This window comes from Pipistrellus kuhlii, unplaced genomic scaffold (assembly GCF_014108245.1).
Source record: "Pipistrellus kuhlii isolate mPipKuh1 unplaced genomic scaffold, mPipKuh1.p scaffold_m20_p_12, whole genome shotgun sequence".
NCBI lineage: Eukaryota > Metazoa > Chordata > Mammalia > Chiroptera > Vespertilionidae > Pipistrellus > Pipistrellus kuhlii.
In genome coordinates, this window is record NW_023425427.1 from 44,780,011 (window position 1) to 44,803,102 (window position 23,092).

The 23,092-nt window shown below is 38.4% G+C and overlaps 1 protein-coding gene across 6 annotated transcripts in view; it reads left to right on the plus strand.

The window, feature by feature from the left end:
* Nucleotides 1–23,092, plus strand: part of CNTLN (centlein) — a 227,117-nt gene that overhangs the window by 188,404 nt on the left and 15,621 nt on the right. For 5 of the 6 annotated variants that reach the window (XR_006741321.1, XM_036434125.2, XM_036434127.2 and 2 more), the window contains 4 exons: nt 958–1,095; nt 1,902–2,087; nt 14,505–14,690; nt 18,399–18,476. Coding sequence is in view for 4 of the 6 variants with exons in the window: in XM_036434125.2 (XP_036290018.1) it covers nt 958–1,095; nt 1,902–2,087; nt 14,505–14,690; nt 18,399–18,476 (588 nt within the window). In the remaining 2 variants the exon portion in view is untranslated. Of the gene's footprint in view, nt 1–957; nt 1,096–1,901; nt 2,088–14,504; nt 14,691–18,398; nt 18,477–23,092 lie in introns of those variants that run through there. The other variant, XM_045580268.1, reaches the window with a different exon arrangement.

The following is a 23,092-nucleotide window of genomic DNA, read 5'->3' on the forward strand; positions in this document are numbered from 1 at the left end:
AGATTATTTTTTAAAGTATACTTTTCCTTGTATACACTTTAAGTGTACTTAGGAAGAGTGTTGTATTTAAAATAGTTATCTAACCCCAAAGTAGAAATCAACAGTTTTCTAACTAAGAGGTGTGTGTGTGTGTGTGTGTGTGTGTGTGTGTGTGTGTGTGTGTGTATTAAAGGTGCTATTTGCATAACTCATAAATGAGATTGTGCTTTGGCACTCATTCAGTGTTATCAACTCCAGAGAAAGCATCTCCCTTACTTTACTTGTTGGAGATAAAAATATAATCATCTATTAGCTCAAATGGATTTAAGGAAGAAAATTTTATACCAGCAAGACAAAGTGTATATGGATTTCTTTTTCTTCCACACACCACATAAATTATAATTACTTCCTTATAGTTTTTCAATGTTATCCTTTAAATCTCCTTATTTTTTAATTTTAATAATTATTTTAAATATACGTAGTAATGATACATCTTTAGTGGCATTCAGTGGAAAAGGAAAAATTATGTCCTCTAATTCTTCCATATGTGTAATAAATACGCTACATTACTTATTTATTTTTATTCTTTAAAGTACATGTCATATTAGCGAATACAATAATTAATTATCCATAACTTAGCTTATTTAAGAAGCAAAAACAACCATTCCTGTTTAAGGAGATTTAGATTAGTAATTAAAGGAAATATAGTTCAAACTAACATTGTATTATTAGGTGGAAGACTACATGCCAGCATTTATACTTCTTTGGTGCAATGGTTAGTTTTGCTATTGATTTAAAGACTATTATTCTCATCAATAATATTAGTTCTACAAATCTTACACTTGAAATAGATATTGCTTATGAGAAACCAAATGAAATTAGACTTATTCATGTGTTCATATGGTTTCTGTTGAAACAAAAAGTGTACTGTTAGGATGCCTTTACCAATAATAATTGCCTTTATGCTTTCATTCCTAGGTAAAGACATTGACTGAAGAGTGTTCCAACAAGAAGGTATCAATTGATTCACTAAAGCAAAGACTTAGTGTCGCCGTTAAAGAGAAGTCACAGTATGAAGAGATGTATCAGAAAACTAAAGAGGAATTAGAAAAAAAGGTATGCTTTTAGGATATTTTAGCTTAGAAATGGAATATAACAATGTCTTTTTAATTTTTTAAATTGTCATTTTTTCTCCCTCAGACTATAATGAGCTACTAAATGTTTCAGATAAATGTAAAGAACACTTTTATCTCCACATGAAACACTAAGAATTTGTTTAACATTAAAGGTACTGCTATATTAGAGAAACAGATTTTGGGTCTTGATAATTCCTTATAAATGAAAACTATTGTTAATAACTATTCTTAATAACAAGTAGATATAAATTAAGTCCACCTAAACTTACAAACTAATTTAGTATTTCCATTTGCTATGTGAGATTTATGATTTTAGAAAGCATAAATTAATTTTGATGATGAATATATAAGGATATATACTCACATTCTAGCCAGTTTATCTCAGTGGGTAGATTGTTAGCCTGTGGACCAAAGGGTTCTGGGTTTAATGATGGTCAAGGGCACATTGGTTGCAGGCTCCTCCCTGGCCCAGGCCTCTAGTTGGGGTGCTTACATGAGGCAACCAATCGATGTATTTTTCTCACATTAATGTTTCTCTGTCTTTTCCTCTCATTTCCACTCTCCCTAAAAATCAATGGAAAAATAATCTCGGGTGAGGATTAACAACGTAAAAGATTGTGTGGTCAGGCTATTTTGTTGAAAATAAATAAATATAACCATCAGTTTTACCCAAATAAAACAAATACACATATAGAGAGGCATGAAATCCTTTATCTGACATGGGTAACTATCTCTTCCAAATCTGCTTATGAAATATCTTTATCCTATGACTACTGTATTTTGCAGGATCTCAAGCTTTCTCTCCTACTATCAAAAATAAATGAGACTGAATCTGCAATGGCAGAAATTGAAATAACAGCTTCCAAGCAGCTTCAAGGATTGGCATTGCAAAGTGAGCAGGCCCTTGAAGGTGCACAGAAGAAACTGCAGATAGCCAGTGAGAAAGTGGAAGAGTTCATCATATTTGTGAAGGTTTGGATTAAATATTTGTGCATTACTAACTAGTACCTTTCTTCTGACAGAGTGGGCAGTGGCCTGCCTCAGATAATGTGGGCAATACTTTGAAGTTTATTTCAGCTTTCCTAACCCACAGAGCATCCTCTCCTACTTTACTTGCCACAATGTTGAAAATTTTCTCTATAAAAGAGTTATTTTGATAGCTTGAGTTTAAAATTTCCCTTCTATTATCTAATATTAGTACTCTTTTCTTAATGCCAGTTTAGCTGTGAAATTGCAGAAATCTCATAATCAAGGTTGGTAGTAAGATGAAATAATTAACTAATTTCCATTGTACTGCCTCTTTGAAATATCATCCAAGCAAAATGACACCTGAACCCCATTTCCACATGTAATCCATAGAGGATTGGCAAATGACTTAAGCAGAACGAAAGGAGGACAAGCCCATGTGCCTGCAGAGGGTGCCAGTCCGAAAGTTATCTGAAGCTGAAGAAACGCTCAAGAGTTGACTCTACAAGGAACCACCAGAGCAGAGGGCGATGCAGGAAGGGCAGATACAGAGCTAAACAGGTGGTTTGTCTGAAAGTGTTTATAAGGAGCTTTCAGACCTCTGGTCTGTGCTTATAGCCCATATAGTCAGGAAGTCTTCCTCCCTTATCCCCTCTGGAAAAACCAAGCAGGAGCAGCTCTGTGTTCAGAGAAACAAGGTACTGAGGGCCAGGAATCTGTGATTGCTCTGCCCCTTTTAATCTCACTGCAAGTTGTTTACACCCCCGTTTAGTATCATTTATTCTAACTTATATTTTGCAAACAGATATATTACCACTAGATAGATTCAGTTTCTTAAAGTGAAGGACATATTTTACTAATCTCTGCTTCCACAAAGTTTAACATAGCACCTTCCAGAATCGCATGCAATAATGATCACTAGCTAATGAAATTAAGTTTCCATTAGGAATGTGAAAATATATTGTAATAGTTATCCTTTTGGCATTTAAAAATAAGTTTGACTATAGTGGGAGAGTAACTCTTTTCTTCTGACATTACAGTGTTCTTTTTTAAAGCAGTCTTGGAAAAGATTAAATTTCTCATACCACTTTTTTTCTTCTGATGGCTTACAGTATTAAAAACTAGCATATCATATCAGTAGAAATTTACTTAAATATATAAAATATTTAATTTATGTAATCTTTATAAAATGAAGTTAAACCGTGCCCTTTAATGGGGCAGAGTCTCAGGGCTGAGCAGACAGCATGGTTTCCCATCAGCCCTGCCTTAAGAGGCCCCTGAGGTCTCAGTGTCCCATGGTAATTGCTGCAAGCACCTCAGAGAGAAAGCCGCCCTTAAGTTTATCCCACTGCCTGACAGTCCAGTTTCTCCCCAACTAAGTATGGATCCCCAGAGTCTCACCCAGAACTGGAGTTCAGAGCAGTAGGAAGTTTCTGTCTCCCTCCTGATTGAGAAAGCCAGCCCATACTCAATTATCAACCATCTCTGCACACCAGTCTCCATATTTCTGCCTTCTGCAGCTTCTCTGAGTCTCAGTATGCTTTTCTCTTTCCTGACAGTAGTTTCTTCCCAAATGAGTCTGGGTCCCCAGAGTCTCACCCAGAACTGGAGTTCAGAGTAGTTGGGAGCCTTTGTCTCCTTCCTGGTTGATAAAGCCAGCCACGTACGTACTCAGTTGCCAGCCTTCTCCATGCACATATCTCCATAACTCTGCTTTCTGCAGCTCCTCTGAGTCTCAGTGTGCTTTTCTCTTTCCTTCTAGTTGTAAAATTTCCACTCAGCCAGCCTTCCTGTGGTTCTGGATGATGTTGTTTTGTCTTTTAGTTGTAGTTTTGAAATTGTTGTGCAAGGCAGCAGTTTAGGTGTTTACCTATGCCGCCATCTTGGTTTCTCCTCCTGGGCCTAAAGTTTTTATAATAAAGAGCCACCAGCAAATTAATGTCAAAACTAGAAACATTGGCAAAGGCTGGATCATTGGTTTAGAGCACATGTGTCAAACACAAGGCCCGCAGGCCAAATCCGTCCCGCCAGGCCTTGCAATGTGGCCCGCACCACGCTGTCATCACTGCACTCCGCTGTGTTTCCATCACAATGACAGTTTATGACTGTTCAGTAAACCATTCGGCCCGCGATTTAGGCTGGATTTTAGATTTTGGCCCCTTCTCTGATTGAGTTCGACACCCCTAGTTTAGAGGAATGAGATTACATCATTCTTCTCTTCCTTGCACATATACCCCTAGGATCATAGACATGCTCAGGAGTAACCATCTGAAGCAACATACCATCAATGGCTTTCTAAATCCTACTGCATTACATCTAAGTTTAAACTTTTTTTTTTTTAATTTAAGACTTTTTATAATTTGACCCTATCCTGCTCAGTATTGAATCTTCCTTCCCACTGCACTCCATCTTCCACTCATATTGTGCTCATTGCTGCCTTTGCTCAAGTCTGCCTCTCTCTTGACATACCTTTTCCTCTTTGCTAAATTCTACATATTTAGTTCAATGCCTCCCTCTTTCATGAGTCCTTTCTTTAACTTTTTGGTTAAGAAGTAAGAGCCCTACTCTGTCAGTTATTACAGGCAAGTGACTTAATCCTCTGCACCTCAGTGTCCCCACTTATGGAATGAGTGTAATAATGGAATATACCTGAGATGAGCATTTAAATAAGTAAACACAGATAAAGCCTTGCCCAATATACCAGAAATGCTATCTAAGTGCCAGCTAGTAGTAATAGTAGTACGCTCATTTATCTCCTAAATATTTATTGTATGTACCACATAAATTAACATGTAACTGTGAACTCTTCTATTTTTCTTCTTGCGTCAAGTAGGTTATAGCCAAAGTGAGAAGAGGGTGTTATCATTCATTATCCCCCCAAAACTGACCTATAATAGGGTTCACTAATTTCTTGAGGAATTGATTTTATATCTGCTTTAGGAATGGTACAATACTAGACACTTAATCCCTGCTGAGATGGAAAACTCTGTGAAGGCCAAAGCTTCATTCTTTAATGAGCATAAAGAATGCACATAGCTTCTACATGGAACACTGTCATCACCAGGACTCATCTGTGCAGAGCTATTAGGGTAACATGTACACAAAAGTACTTAATAATTATTATTAGTAGTATTAATGGTAATACTGTTTATTCTGGCCCTGTTGTGAAATATGTGTTTCCCTTAGTCCTTTCATTTATTCATAGGGCATAGCAAGATTATAGAGGTGGAGTGGCCATCTGCTCTAGATCTAGTCTTGAATATGGAATTTTGCCCTGGGGTAAAATCAAGTGCTTTGAGCATCTGGGCTGGATATATGTGGCAGAGTTGAGGCTTTGAATTCTCCTAATAACTGAATAAAACACACAAGGGAAATTTCTAGAAGTATTTGCTCAGTTTGATTGAGCCCTGATATAGGCTTGTTAATGGGCTTGTATGTGAGAGTCATATGCCAAATTCCATCTTCTCAATGGTTTGTGTTAGCTGTGAAATATCAGCCAAAGAACAACATTTAGCCTGAAGTTTAAATCATTTAATTATCAATATGTACTTTCTTTAGTCAGATTTATTAAGATGTTTTGGGCATATACATTTACTGCTTCTTTAGTGAGAACATTTGTGGAACGTTATAATTTTATTTTTACACATACAATTAATTAATACTTTGGTGCACTGATTTAGTCTCTTACAATTTTTTTCTATTATTCCCCCCCCCCCCCCGCCCAGTTTTATTGAGATACTAGAGGCCTGGTGCACAAAATTCGTGCATGGGGCTGGGGGTTCTTCAGCCCAGTCTGCACCCTCTCCAATCTGGGACCCCTCAAGGGATGTCCAACTGCCCATTTAGGCCTGATCCCTGTGGCCTCAACTGGCAGGCGGACACCCCTGCAGGGTCTAAGATTGGAGAGGGTGCAGGCTGGGCTGAGGGACACCTGCCCCATGCACGAACTTCGTGCACTGGGCCAGTAGTAATTACATAATGAAATATAACTTGGCAATAAAAAGAAATGAACTACTATACATATAATAATATGGATGAATCTCAAAAATATTGTAAATAAAAGAATTAAACACAAAATAATATATACTCTGTGATTATGCTTATATGAATTATAGAACAGGCCAAACTAAACTATATGGAGAAAAAAATACTCCAGAGTGGTTGCCTCTTGAGGCTAGGTTTTGAGGTTGACTAGAAAGGGACATGGTGAACTTTCTGTAGTGATGGAAATGTACTTTGATCTGAGTATGAGAACACAGTGTTTTCATTTGTCAGAAGCTCATAAAACTATACAATAAGACTTATGCATCTCACTGCCTATAATTATTTTCTCAAGAAGTAGTAAAGATAATTATATATAAAGATTGATCTTTAATTAATAATGTGTTTGGGGGGAGCTATGCATTTCTTTAAACTTTTCTGCATGTTTGAAAATTTTCACAATAATTCAAGGAAAATGTACTTTGGAGAATTTTGACTTGATTATAGAGAGGTAAAATCATCTCTCCCCTTCTCTCCCTTGGAATCATACAACAGATAAGGAGAATTAGAAACAAAAATTCAACTCCTTTTTATAGTAAACCTAAGTCAACTTAGGTGCTGCAGACCTTTGAAAGACCAAGCAAAAAATGTAGTCTTCAAAGATGCTCACATGAGGTACAGACTTTAAATCCTGTGCTTGCAACATTAGAATGATCTGCTATGGTTCTTACTAGGAGTTTCCTAAGTGGTTTTCAAGGAGAAGAAAAGGCAGGGTTTAAGGAAGAATTACACAGACAAGGCAAATACATAGGAGGACACTTTTTTCATAGCAGCCAAGAAAAGACTTGTAAAACAAACAAACAAACAAACAAACAAACAAACCATTAAAAAATGACCTCTTTAATAGAATTTATCAGAAAACAATTAAATTCAGGTGTAAAATTTCATCTGCCTGGAACATAGCACAGACCTCTATGCCACATAACTTTTTTTTCAGATAGATGACCTTTTCTTCTCCAAAACTGAGACCTGCTAAATGGAGCTACACAATTTCTATAAAAAGATATTAGAGTATGAATAGAGTAAATAAACAGGAAAGTGAATGGCAGGAAAAGAAATTTCACCACTGATAAGTTGCCATAAAGCATATTCATACTTAGTATGAATTAAAAATATAAATGAAATAATTTCCTCTTAAAAGTACATGTTTAAGGTGGAAATAAATGTAGAATTTAGGTTAAAGATGGTGAGACATAGGAGCAGATGTAAGCAATTAGCAGACAAAGAAAGAAATAAGAGAAAATAAAACTCTCAGAAAAAAATATGTATATTGCTGGTTTCTTATATCTTCTATATATATCCTAACATATAAAAACCCTGGGTCCATCACATCCACAATGACCAGAGGCTTGACCAACTGGAAGTCAGTTCTGCAGTTAGCCCTGGGTTGCCGTGGCGACCAAGCACTGGCTGCTGGGTTGCAGGCGCCTCAGCTGAGGCAACCTAGCAGACTGCTGAGGGGGCTGTGATCAGGCCTGGAAAGAGGCCAGGAGAGAAAAGCAGGGTCTGATTGCAGCCCCTCTAGCAGTCAGTGCTAGGCCTGCATGGCAGAATTCAGTCCTGCAGTCAATTAACATTAAGTGAACATAGAGTCAATTAATATCTCTTTGAGAGGAGTTGAGAATATAAAGTACAGTGTAGAACAATTATATTATTTCCCATAAAACTCTTTTCAACTAAGATATTTTTCTTTATTTAAAATATATCTTTATTGTTGAAAGTATTACAGATGTTCCTTTGTTTTAGGTGTTCCCCCCCACCCCATTGATCTCCTCCACCCTGCACCCACCCCTTCTAGGTCTTCACCAGACTATTTTCTGTGTCCATGGGCTATTCCTATCTACTACATAAAAATCTAGAAATATTTAGAGAAAATAAAATAAAAGATATGCTAGGTAAATATTGAACAGAAGAGCTGAAGTTGCTGCATGAATACTGGATACAAGCTTGAAGCCAAAACACAACTCATGAGATAAAGTTAGTCATTATAACATAACAAAAGGTTCCCTTTACTAAAGAGATAAGATGGTTCCCAATACTTACACACCTAATTGAACAAACACTGTGGGCTTTCAGAATGAGCCTCATCAAGATGTGTCTTAGTGGTATGCAGATTTTTGAGCTAAGGGCAATTTTAGCTTCAGACTCAAGTGAAAATTCTGCCCCGCCCTTTACCTAAAAAAAATTGAATTAGAGGACTTGTCCATAATAACACATTATCCTATACTAGAGGCTTGCTGCACAAAATTTGTGCACGGGTGGGGGTGGGGGTGGGGGGTGGGTAGGGACGGGGGGAAGGGAGGGGGGATCTCTCAGCCCAGCCTGTACCCTCTCCAACCTGGGACCCCTCGAGGTCTGTCTGACTGCCTGTTTAGACCTGATCCCACAGGGCAGTGGGACATCCCTCTCACAATCCAGGACTGCTGGCTCCCAACTGCTTGCCTGCTTGCCTTCCTGATTGCTCCTAACTGCTTCTTCCTGCCAGCCTGGTCACCCACTAACCAATCCCATGCCAACCTGATTGATGTCTAACTGCTCCCCTGCCAGCCTGTTTGCCCCCAATTTCCCTCCTCTGCTGGCCTGGTCACCCCTTAAAGCCCTCCCCTGCAAGGTTGATCACTCCCAACTACCCTTCCCTGATGGCCACCTTGTGGTGGCCATCTTATGCCCACATGGGGGCAGGATCTTTGACCCCTTGGGGGCAGCCATCTTGTGTGTTGGAGTGATGGTCAGTCTTCATATTACTCTTTTATTAGATAGGATAGAGGCCTGGTGAAAGGGTAGGGGCCAGCTGGTTTGCCCTGAAGGATGTCCCAGATCAGAGTGGGGATTCCCATGGAGTGTGGAGCGGCCTGGGCGAAGGTCCTGTGGTGGTTTGCAGGCCAGCCACGCCCCCCAGTGACCCAAGCGGAGGCCCTGGTATCTGGGGTTTATTTATCTTCTACAATTGAAACTTTGTAGCCTTGAGCAGAGTCAAGCCTCCTGCTCACTTCATGGCGACAGCCATTTCTGTTGGAATTTGTGTATCTTCTCTAATCGAAACTTTGTAGCCTGGAGTGAAGGCCTGAGCTGGCCAGGGTGCAGAAGCTTGGCTTCCTTCACCGCCAGGGGCAACCCTAGCCTCCTGCTCTTTCAGCTCCGTGGCTGCCACCATTTTAGCTGGAATTTATGTATCTTCTATAACTGAAACTTTGTAGCCTTACACAGAGGCCTGGGCCTGACAGGGTGTGGGGAAAGATTGGCTTCCTCCATTGCCAGGGAAACCCAAGCCTCCCTCCTGCTCTCTGTGGCCACAGCCATCTTGGTTAGGGTTAATTTGCATACTCGCTCTGATTGGCTGATGGGCGTGGATGGTAGGTATGGCTTGTGGGTTTAGCAGGGTAATGGTTAATTTGCATATTATTCTTTTATGAGATAGGATAATAAAGGCTAATATGCAAATTGACATACACTGACCAGTTGGGGCCACATGCTCAAAGCAGGAGCTGCCCCCAACCTGCAGGCCCCAATCACCCATTGGGGAATGGGGAACAGGAGGTGGGTGGCGGCAGACGCAGGCAGTGCTAGGGCCCCGATCTCCCCGACAGTCACCCCACACACACACAGTACAACCTATACAGCAGAGGGTAAGGCCAATGAGTGGGCAGGAATGGCTAACCTCTTGGTTCCTCCCCAGCAGGCTCCAATCACCCAATGGGGAACCGGGAACTGGGGGTGGTTGGCAGCAGATGTGGGTGGTGCTGGGGCCCCGATAGTCCCTGTAGACAGATGGTGGTGCAGCAGGGGGCTGGGTGGACTGCCTGCAGCTGGGAATGATTGGCCTTGATGCAAGTCAGGCCTAGGGATCCTCCCTGAGCATGAATTTCATCAGCTGGGCCTCTAGTATGTATATAAATATGTTGAAATTATTGTATTTAATTAAAAGAAAAACAAATTACAGATCCTCAAAACAATATGAATGAATCTCTAAAACATCAGAAAAAAAAGCAGTCAGACATAAAAGAGTATGTAGAATATAATTCCATTTATATGTCATCTAGAACAAGCACAATTAAAATAAGATGATATAAATCAGAACAGTTGATGTCTGTGTGTGGGAGGAAGTGCCTGGGAAAGGGTACCAGGGAAATTTCTAGAGTGTGAATATGTTCCGTATCTTGCCTATGGTGGTGGCTACATAGATGTAGACAACTGTCAAAGCTTGTAAAACTAAATACTTAAACGTGTGATAGATACTGAGCCAAATTCAGATAATTGCTACCCCATCAATAAAGCAGATAAATTGTCTCATTAAAACTACTACAGAGCATGGAAAGAGAAAGAGCCTTCCAAATTTTTTGAAGATTACACAAAATTAAAACCAATAAATCTCATGTTAGTGTAGAAATACTACCGTAGATAAAATATTAGCAAATAGAATTCAGCACAATAAAAGATAATCTATTACAGCAAGTAGAGTTTATTCCAGAAATGCAAGGATAATTCAATACTAAGATAATTACTAGTAATCATGTTAATAGATTTATGATGAAAAAATCATGTTTATATGGATGTTAAAATGGACTTAAGACAACTTGATATTCAATTTTTATAAGAAATAAAAGTAAAATGAGTAGGTAACTATATTAAGCTATATTGTATATATATTAATATATTAAAATACATTTCTTCATATATTAAAATAAGGCTCTCATCTAAAAAGCATTTCCTAGAAAGTAGACAGATTTAATAAAAGTCAAAAATAAGTAAAATATGACCAATAATATTACTATTTAATATTATTCGAGAAGAACTTAAGTGATACAATAAGAAAAGTAAGGAATACAAGGTATAAACTTTGGATATGAGAGAATATTATCAATTTTTGCTGATATTACTCAGCTTCCAGAAATTTATATTCAGTAAGCCAAATATATATTAACAGTCTTTATATCTACAACAATAAACATGATTAGTAGCACTTCCCCAAAAAGTAAAACTCCTAGGAATAAATTAGAACTAGAAAGAGAAAAACTAAAAAAATTATCCTCAGAAACAAAAATATAAACAACTGGAAGAGAATACCATGGTCTTTCATTAGAAGAATGAATATCCTAATATGTTGACATGATCCAAATAAAATTTAACATGATTCAAGTAACATTACCAATAATAATTTTTAGGAAGATATAACATAGACAAGCTGAACCAAATTTCATGTGGAAAACCAAACATGCAAAACTTACCAAGAAAATAATCTTTAAAAGGAGGGTAATATGAGGTTAATAGCCCCACCAGATGTTAATATACTATATAAGAAAGAGGTAATATGCAAATTGACTGTCACATCCTCACACAAGATGGCCACTCCCATGTGGTCACAAGATAGCCAGCAGGGCAGTCGTGGGCGATCAGACCACTAGGGGAGGGAAGTTGGGGGCTACTGGGCCTGTAGGGGAGGGCAGTTGGGGGCGACCAGGCCGGCAGGAGAGGGCAGTTAGCAGTGTCCAGGTCGACAGGGGACTGGCCGGGGGGTGGGGCCGAAGTTGGGGGTGACTGGGCTGTCAAGGGAGGGCAATTGGGGGGCAACCAGGCTGGCAGGGAAGGACACTTGGAGGCGATCAGGCCAGCAGAGGATGGCAGTTGGGGGCAATTGGGCCGGCAGGGAAGCAGTTAAGCATTAATTAGGCTGGCAGGGGAGTGGTTAGGGGATGATCAAACTAGCAGACAGAAGTTGTTAGGGGCAATTAGGTAGGCACGCAGGCAGGTAAGCAGTTGGAAGCCAGCACTCCTGGATTGTGAGAAGGATAAACTGCCAGTTTAATTCTAATCCTGGGATTGGGTCTAAACTGGCAGTCGACATCCCCTGAGGGGGCCCAGATTGGAAGGGTGCAAGTTGGGCTGAGGGACAGCCCCCCTCCCCCACAATGCACAAATTTATTGCACCCAGCCTCTGGTTAGTAATAAAACCTCACTAGTAGAAATATAAAGCTTCAGTAATAAAAGGAGAGATAGAATGGAATCAGAAGTCCAGAAACTGGCCTAGACATACATGAGATCAGTTAGGGAAGGATGAACCTTTTACTAGCTGGTGGTGGGATTACTGAGTTTGAGTTTATATAATAACTAGAGGCCCAGTGCACGAAATTTGTGCATGGGGATGGGGGTGTGTGTCCCTCAGCCCAGCCTGTACCCTCTCCAATCTGGAACCCCTTGAGGGATGTCCAACTGCCCATCTAGGCCCGATCCGGTGGGCAGTCAAACATCCCTCTTTCAATCCAGGACTGCTGACTCCCAACTGCTTACCTGCCTGCCTTTCTGATTGCCCCTAACCACTCCTATGCCAACTGATTGATATCTAATTGAACCCTGCCAGCCTGTTTGCCCCCAACTTCCCTCCTCTGCCAGCCTGGCCATCCCTAACTGCCCTCCCCTGCATGGTTGATTGCCTCCAACTGCCCTCCCTTGCAGGCCTGGTTCCTCCCAACTACCCTCCCCTGCTGGCCATCTTGTGGTGGCCATTTTGTGTCCACCTGGGATCAGGATCTTTGACTACTTGGGGGCAGCTATCTTGATCTTGTGTATTGGAGTGATGGTCAATCTGCATATTACTCTTTTATTAGATAGGATAGAGGCCTGGTGCATGGGTGGGGATCAGCTGGTTTGCTCTGAAGGGTGTCCCAGATCAGGGTGGGGGTTCCTTTGGGGCATGGGGCAGCCTGAGTGAGGGACCTGTGGTGGTTTGCAGGCCAGCCACTCCCACTGGCAACCCAAAGGAGGCCCTGATATCTGGAATTTATTTACTTTCTACAATTTAAACTTTGTAGTCTGGAGCAGAGCCAAGCCTTCTGCTTGCTCCGTGGCTACCGCCATTTCTGTTGGAATTTGTTTTCCTTCTATAATTGAAATTTTGTAGCCTTTAGTGGAGGCTTAGGCCAGCTAGGGCAAGCAGAAAGCTTGGCTTCTTTCATTGCCTGGAAAACCCAAGCCTCCCTCCTGCTCTCTGTGGCTGTAGCCATCTTGATTGGGTTTCTTTGCATACTTGCTCTGATTGGCTGGTGGGTGTAGTGGAGTGATGGTTAATTTGCATGTTACTTTTTCAGGTAGGATTTTGTATGTAAATGATTATTAATAGATAAAAATATTAAAACTGAAAAATAAAATCTTAAAGGTAGCAGAGAAAAGCATGGCTAGAAAATGTGTTTATATCTCATGGATAATGCTTTTTAAAGTATATCACTAATTTAAAAGATAGGAAAGGAATAAGGTTGATTGAGCACATAAAAAAAATAAAAATATTTTTTCTTTGCCTGGCCAGCGTGGCTCAGTGATTGAACCTTGATCTATGAACCAGAATATCATGGTGGGATTCCCAGTCAGGGCAAATGCTCAAGTTGCAAGATCTTTCCCCAATGTGTGGAGTACAGGAGATAGCTGATCAATGATTCTCTCTCATCATTGATATTTCTCTTTCCCTCTTCCTTTCTCTTGGAAATCAGTAAAAATATATATATTTTTTCCTTTGGCATAAGACATTATAATTACTGTCAAAAGAAAAATACAGAGTATAAAAAATGTAGAGATATACAACAGATATATATAAAATATGTATAATATCCTTAATATAGAAAAAGATTTTTATAAATCACTAAAAAAAATGTATATAAGAGCACCATTATATATTGCAGTATTGCTTGAACTTGCAAAAAAATTGAAAACATCCCAAACTTTTAGCTAGTCTGCTCTCAACTCACAAAGCTAGGCTGCCTTTTCCTTATGTACACATAGGCATGGCATGAGCTAGCATTTATTTCTCAAAAGGAGGACTTAAAGACTCTTGTGAAGCAATCCTAAGATTTTTATGACTTTTTAAATCCTGTATTGTTTTGCCCATGCATAATTTAATTGCACTTTTACCCAACTTGTCTTTATCACGTTCTTCCAAAGCATTTCCAAAGTAGTTTTAATAAAATAGAAACAACTCTCTTTCTGCAGTCATGATTCATCAGTCTATGTAATAATAAATGAATTATGTAACTAAACTGTTACCACTAGTATACCCATGTTCAGAAATAAGGTTCCTTTGGGAGCAGTGATGCTTTGGCATCAGGGAGAGTGGGGCTGTCTGCTGCGAATGTTCACTAGCCAGGAGAGCAGTTGGTGAATCTGAAAGAGGGGTTGGGGAGCTTGGGTTAACCCAGCAAGTTGGTTAAATAGTCATTTAAGAGAGCTTTTACTGCATACTGTCAATAAATAACAATCCATTATGTTCCAAAATAAATAAAATCAGAGTGATCCTAATATAAAAAAAGTTTGCTAGTATCTTCACATTTTTATGTTATGAGAGCTCTGTCTTCATTTATTACTTCCATATGAGCCTGCATTCTTTCCAATATGTTACAGGCTTTGGTCAAAGAGTTACAAGTTGATGTCCATACAATAAGGCGACAAATCAGAGAGCTTAAAAGAATGCAGAGAAAGAAGGATGCTCATAAAACCTCAACTCATAAAGCCCAGACCTTGGCAGCTTCTATCCTCAACATTTCACGATCAGATCTAGAGGAAATATTGGACACAGAAGATGAAGTGGTAAGATCATTTAAACATCTATAATAATAAAAGAGTAATATGTTAATTAGACTGGACGGCCCAATGACCTTCCAGACGAAGCCGGGGCTGCGAGGGCTGAGCCCCTTGCACACATTTTGTTCATCAGGCCTCTAGTTTATTAACAAAGGGACTTTGCACATTGAATTTAAGTACATAGTTTTATTTCCAAATTCTTAGAATTTATCTTTAAGATAATAATTATAAGGTATGATTATTAATGCACCAATGAAAGATACATCAAGATACATGATGAAAGATACATTAATTCTACAGTATTGACCAACTCAAAAACCTTTAGAAAAATTTAATTGTAATATGGGAAAAAGCAAATACATATAACCTCTAGAATTGTTTGTTTGTTATTAAGTCAATTATCCTTTCCTATCTGTTTTCTTTAACTTAATTAATCATATATTTTGTAAGCTAATATTTTTAGTTATCGGTAAGCCAATTTGAATGGATTTAGTGTAGCTAAATCTATGGGTCACCATAGATTTGGGGATTCCTTCCTCCTGCGTGAAGGGAGAGGGAGAGAGAGATAGAAACATCAATAATGAGAGAGAATAATTGATTAGCTGCCTCCTTCATGCCCCCTACTGGGGATGTGCCCACAACCCAGGCACGTGTGCTTGGCCAGAATCGAACCTAGGCCCTTTCAGTCTGCAGGTTGATGCTCTATCTATTGAACCAAACCAGCTAGGGCTCACCTGTGTGAGACTTGAAAAAGTAATAAACCTAGTGGATTTCTTAGATAACTTTGTTGATGAAGTTAAAAATGTATTTACTCCTTTAAATTATGTATTTCTGTCCAAGTGAATTTATGTGCATATAAGTATAGGTCTTCAGTACCTCCTGGGAAAGGCACTGCACTTTTGACATAGTTGTTACCTCATAAGAAGCAGAATCCTATCCTGTACACCAAAGGTGGGGAGCTTCCGGCCCATGGGCCCTATAAGGCCTGAGAAATCCTTTGGTCTGGCACTGCCAAGGCATTAGGGATGAGTTCATTAAATTGGACTAAATATAGTAGGCTAATTTTTAACTTGATAATTTTGTATGGCCCACTAATGATGCTATATTCACATGGCCCTTGCAGGAAAAAGGTTCCCACCCTGCTGTATATGATCTGTGAAACCTTGGAGGATTCTCAACTCCATTTCACTGTTAAGTCTCTGAAATTTAATACATTAATATTAACTTTTTTCATTGTTTGGAAAGATTAAAGAGATGATAACCCCAGCAGTTTCCCAATAAATATTTGCTCCGTGAATAAAGAAAAAGTTAGACTAAGATGTTTATGTGAGAACATCCTCTAATCCTCCATCAGCTTCTCAAAGGACTTCTAGAGTAGAGAAGAGCTGCAACTTGCAAAGGGTTTTTTGTTTGTTTGGTGTTTTGTTTTTGTTTTTCTTACTAAATATTCAAAAGGTTTGTTTAAAGTTTGAGATAATTTAAATAAAACATGAACACATTTCTGTGGCATTCCACCCATTATAATAGAGGGAATGGCTCCTCAGTTTAGTTCAGCTAATATTTAGTGAATAGCCACCTGTGCCAAGTATTCTGCTAATTTTTTTTATTTTTTTTTGCTAGCCAGTTATTTTATTTGTTTATTTGCTTTACATATTATCTTTTTAAAATGTATCTTTATTGTTGAAGGTAATAGAGATGTTCCCCTTTCACCCCCCATTGTCTCCCTCCGCCCAGCTCCTGCCCCCTCCCAAACCATTATCTTTCCATAGGTTATGCATAAATGCATGTAAGTTCTTTGGTTACTCTCCTCCCGCCCTTGCCCCCTTCTCTCTGAAATTCATCTGCCAATAATTCTTAGAAAAGAGGTCCGAGGAATCCTACAGAGATTATTTTCATCCTGTGGGTAAGAAAGTAAATTATAACTTTCCTTTTTTCATCATCTAATCCACACTCTCCATACCTTTCTACAGAATATTGAACTTTGAAGTATAAAGCATTATAAGAGATAATATCAAATGTAAGACATCCAGAAAATAATACTATCTCTAGCAAGGGTGTGAAATATATCTTATTATAGACTTAATAAAAAATTTGTTGATTCATAATGAGAAACCTAAGGAAAATTAAGTTTAAGGCCTCCACTCTTGCCTAAGAGTTTTGAAACAAGCAGATTTAGCAAAATCCCTAGTGTGTTAAAGTGTGCATGTGTGAACACAGTTATATATGTTGGAAGATGGGATCCCTCACCACCCTTCTGTCCTCTGCCTTTGTGTGGTCTCATCTCAAAAAAAAAAAAAAAAAAAATGCCATCTCTGGGCTTACAAATTAGAAAAAAGCATCCCTTCTGGTTGGACAAATAAAAAAGGATCAGATTATAGTCCCAAAGAATCAATGATATCCTCCTGTGAAGAGGTGGCTCCTCTCCCTCTGGGCACATGCAGTCTGGAGCCAGAGGACACAGCACTGCAGTGTGCGTCTCACACAGCTTGGGTGGAAGTCCTGCAGGAAGCAAGAGGACTCTAGTGAAAACACACTGTTCTGAGAAGGACCTGCACACCCCAATGTATTTACTACATATAACTATAGATCAAAGCCAGTTTAGACTGATCCCTGCATCTTTCAGAGGTCAGAAGGATTGACTGATTTATCTAACCAAGCAGAGTTCAAACCACCTAACATATTCCTTAAGCTATCCATCAAACCCTAGTAAATTCATGTAAAAAATTGTGAAGTGTCTAGCCTGATACCTGGCATACAGTAAATTTCAACAAATGCCAGCTTCCAAATCCCTTCCCTTTGTGAAAAGTCCATTTTAAAAAAACGAATTATGAGTTTAGGAAATAATCAGCTGCACATATGAATATATTTTACTTTTTGGAATATTTAACTTGATAATTAATGGATTAAAATACTTAGTGACTTGCAATACAAAGTTGGAGTGTCTGTTCCTTGCCTATCAGTTATTATTAGATAATATATATATATATATATATATATATATATATACACACACACACATACATATATACATATATATATTAATATATTTCATTGATTTTTTACAGAGAGAAATGGAGAGAGATAGAGAGCCAGAAATGTCAATGAGAGAGAAACATCGACCAGCTGCCTCCTGCACACCCCCTACCGGGGATGTGCCTGCAACCAAGGTACATGCCCTTGACCGGAATGGAACCTGGGACCTTTCAGGCCACAGACTGACACTCTACCACTGAGCCAAACAGGTTTCAGCTATTATTGGATATTTTAAATAAACAAGCATACATCAGAGCCATACCATATTTTGATTGTAACTATAGCAATTACTGTTTAGTTATCTATTGACAAGTCAGATTTTTTTGTTATCTTATGAAGGTCACTTGTAAATAATTGATTCTTTTATATAGCTGCATCTTATTTTTCATCTTATTTTAATTGCTTTCACCTCTACCTCTGTTCCTACCTTGAGCTCCACTATGAAAACAGAAAAAAATAATATCCCTGAATTATATGGTGAATATAGAATTACAGCTTTATCTTCCATATGTATGTAAATATTTAGAAATGAAATATTAAAGAGAATGGATTTGAATATTCTCCACTTTTGCAAGTGAATCCAGTTTTACTGATATCTTTCTAGATTTATTCAATATTTAATAGTATGAGCAACTTCATTTACATACAGTTAACACCAGTGTTTTTACTTTCCTCCTTTAGGAACTCAAAAGGACAACAATAGATGCTGAAAATGACAGGGAGTGGCTGTTGTATATCCAGAAACTTCTTGAAGGACAGGTATTTCATTTTCTACTTCATATATGAAAACTAGATAAGAAATCCAAGCCTTATATATTTACCAAGGGCCTAACTTTTTGCTTATGCATTATTTGCTTCTGTTAGGTATAGAAGTATTCCAATAGGTAGACCAAAAGTTAACTCTATTTGTACTCCTGGACTTAACAAATGAAGTAGATGCCTTGGGAAACAGCCAACGTGGGTCTTAGCAAATGCATTAATTAAATTATTGAGTCAACCTCCATGCTTGGTAGACTGAAAAGGATCCATTCTCTCAGCCCTCTTAGGAAAAGAGATTTTTTATTATGTGTCTTTAAAGTTAGTAGTTGATTTGGACACCCGAGGAGTTCATGGGTTTCAGTGACCTTTTACTATGGACCTGCTTCCAGTCAATTCATGTTTTCCTCACAGCCAGACAGCTGTTTATTACTGTGTCTTCCTGCATTCCCTACAATATTTTCTACTGAGACCTCGAGCAGCTTGTTAGTGGGAAGTAAATATTGATTTGGCATCCTGTCAATGCAGAAAGAATGAAAAAATTTCCACCAGAGGCCCCTCAAACATTTTCCTATCGACATTTTCTGGGCCGAGTGGAAAGCTGCATAGACGATGACAAGGCCAAGGCGAGTGGAAGTCCCGGAGGGGTCTATTGAGACTGCTGCTGTGACCTGTGTGATACTTTTTCTTGCCTTTCAAGTATTTTTTAATACACATAGAGTCTGCGGGGAGGTGCCCCTCTTGTAAGTGATCAAGGGCAGTTTATTGGCAGGTGAGAGCCTTGCTTTTCTAGTCAGAGCCAGCTTTTGTTTCCACATCACTGACAGCATGTCATGTATTCTAAAACTTTTTCATTACAGTTTTTTTGTTGTTGTTCAACCTAATTGTTTATTTTAAAAACGAACTGGAATAAAAAACAGCTAAGACATATTTCTCAAAATAGAAAAAAAATTATTGTCCTGTGAGTTTTGGAAAGTTGTAAATGTTTCTCTATGAAGATTAAAAATAAAGGCTATTAAATAAAACTTATTTTACATTTATATTAACAAAGGGAGTTGTCCATGCTTTAGAAAAAGCCAAGAGTAAGTAAAGGATATATGAACTATTTATATTTTTAGTATCAGTTTTATATATTTTGAAACCATACCCAATAGTAACAAGAGGTGATTGGCAATCTTTTCTTAAAGTTATTTAAGTGCAGGCGTGCAGGCACTAAACATAGCTTTCTACTGTGCCACTTGCTATTGAGAAGAGATATGATTTGTTAATCATATCACATGCCCGGCACCAGCACCCAGCCCAGTGCCTGGCAGATCAAAGGAGTTTAGTAATGATTCTTATGGCCTGCTGATTTTTTTTTTCAGCTGAAAATAATAAAAATAAACGTTTTAATGATTTTTAATGCTCAACTTGTAAAAATGACCCTTCAATATGGAAATTTTTATCATCATTTATGAACATAAAAATAAAAAAATCCATATGTATAAATCTTTATTACATTTTACAAAAGCTATATTGACACCAGGCCTGGGTTTTTTGACTCACACATGGAGATGTACACACTCACACACACACACACATTCTATGTGATCTGGGTATATGCTTATTTTGGCCAGTTAGTGTAAAAAAAAATCCTGTTGAAAATGGTGTTAGACTGCTTAATACTGTAGTTTGATAGAGCGCCTTTTTGTGCCACTCTGGAATGTAATTGCCTGGCAGTATTGATTTAATTGCCCAGGTTTATTTGTGGATCCTCATTATTGACTGAGGTAAATTTAATTGAGCAGCCTTTATGAACACTGGGAAACCGCTGCTGTTGCTGCTACATGTAATGAACTGCAGCGTGTGCCTTTAGATCATTTTTCAAGCTAATTTTATTCCACTGTGACAGCATGATAACATTTAAAAAGTCAAAGGCTTTTTATTTTTATTACTGACATAGGTGGTTTTGCTGATGTCTTTGAATTTTGTGAGAAAAAAAATAGAAACTTCATTGGTTGCACTCGAATGTCACTTTATTCTAATTATGCCCAAGAGAAAAATCTATAAAATGGAAAACATCTCTTTTTTTTCTAGCCTACTTTTCTTCTCTCTCAATTCCAGCAATTACATTTGTCCTGAGTTTTAGAAAAGGTTTTCTTTATTCACCAGTGTTTTAGAGTCTCAGTGATACTCATGGGATTGTATGGGCAAAATGTAGATATGTTCATTCATACAATTTATTTTGTTTATGACTTATGGCTTCACGTATCTGAGGTTACATGATCTTTAAGCTGTAGGATAATTGTGTACATTCCCTAAAATAAATACTAAATAATTCAGTTTTGTTATTTGATTATTAAAATAGTTTGAAAATAAAATTATAGAAAACATTTCCTTTTATGACCTTCCTCTAGGTTGGGCGCTTTATCGCTTTATATCAGCAATTTTCAACAGGTTTGCTGCAAGATTTTATAAAACATGCAATACCTGACTATTTATTCAGGGGCACTGAGCTCTTTGCCCTTAGATTCTGAAATGGAAAAATGATCATAGCCAACACAATAACCCTTCAGTGTGAATGCCCTGTTTTGAACCATAAATATATCTCATATAATAGAGTTGCATCTTATTGGTCATGTCACATAATAAGGTTGCATCAGATTGGTTAATTTTTGGTACCAGAAATCCTTATATAAAAGTATAGGCACATGATTTTTTTTTTTAAAAAAAAGTCATTTTGGAGCAAAAAGGATACTCACTTTTCTTTTCTTTCTTTTTTTTTTTTTTTTTTTTTTTTTTTTTTTTTTGGTAAATCAATCAAAATTATATCTATTTTTGGCCTTTGGTCTGATTGGCAAAAAATATATTTTTTGGTGTGTCCCAGAATTTTAGTAATTAGTTCATGTTCCCATGAGATGAAAAAGGTTGAAAATTGCTGCATTGTGTAATAGAATTCTGAGATCATAGGAGCTGATCTGGCCTTGTGGTTTTCTCTTTTGTGTATGGGTTAAGCCACAGAATTGTTTCCTGTTAAAGAAACTTCTCTGCATTCCTTTGTTGAAAATTTATATTGATAAAATATTAACCACAAAATAAAAAGCTGTTCTGCCATGTGGCAATATGGGACTACATAATAATAATACTTACTGCTACTGTTAGCCAAAAGTGCATGCGAATTAAAAGGTCTAAAACCTTAACATACCTACATTTATTATAATACAGAATGCAAATATATGTCCTCTTTACTTCAAGTGCTTCTGATGCAGTTGATACCTTTAGATATTTGATCTTTATCAGCACCTACCCTCGATCCCCACAGATTTCTAATAGGAATCTCACTGAAAAAATATTTCTAATATCTACTTTTATTTTTTTATGACACATCTGCCTTATAATTTTTTGAACATGTTTTCTTGTATTAATTTCTTTTTTTACATTAATATGCTTTTTAAAACTTATAATTTATGGCGGGGATCAGTAGTTGAGCATCAATCTATGAACTATCACTATTCAATTCCAGGTCAGGGCACATGCCTGGGTTGCAGACTTGATCCCTTGTGTTGTGTGGGGCATGCAGGAGGCAGCCGATCCATGAGTCTCTCTCATCATTGACGTTTCTATCTCTCTCTCCTCCCTTCCTCTCTGGAATCAATAAAAAAAATATATTATTTTGGGGCATCCTGTGTGACCTGGATACCAATGAGAGAGAAACATTGATTAGCTGCCTCCTGCACACTCCCCACTGGGGATGTGCCCACAACCAATGTACATGCCCTTGACCGGAATTGAACCTGGGACCTTTCAGTCCGCAGGCTAACACTCTATCACTGAGCCAAACCAGTTTTGGCTCAATTCATACTTTTAAGCAATATCTTTACGATAATAGTTTTCAAACAAAAAACAAGAATGAAAATGGTGAAATGGTAACAAGCATTTATTAAATACCAGGTACTATTAGTCTAACTTTCCTCATTTTCGATTCAATCTTTAAACCAACACAGGTAGGAATTTTCAGCCCAATTCCACATCTGAAGTTTCTGCATCTTTTTAAGAGTTCGTCAAATGAATGACCTCAACAGTAATGACGGATGATGACCCTTTATCAGCCCTCCACCTCTCTGATGGAGGCAGAGATCCCTGTTAATTCTGCTCCCCTGTAGGGGGTTCAGCTGCTTTCCCACCTTCTTCCAGGCTGGGAGAGCTCAGTGTGCACTCTCCCTCTCCCACAACCAGGCAGCTGGGCATGTCCTGCAGAGTGGCAGGTGGTAGAGGGATTCTGGGTGTCTAATTGGGAGATGGGAGTGACCAAATGAACCAAAGCGTGGTTTGGCTAAAAAGACGAGAGAAGTGTGGTTTCTTGGCTGCTTGTGTGCTCTGGCTCAGGAAAAACAACAGCACTAATGTTTCCAGCTTTCCAGCTTCCCCATCAGTCAGAGCCACCAGGTGCCAGACCAGCACCACTCCGGGCCAACACTCCACCAAAGCCGCACCCTGCGCATGCTCCCTTGCTTCCCAATCGCCCTCCCTGCCAGGATGATGTGCTGTCTCTCAAAGGACTCTGCTGTTGACTGATGATACCACAATGGGCACTCTGGTCCCGATGCACTGGGACAATGTACTGTCTGTATAAACATTTA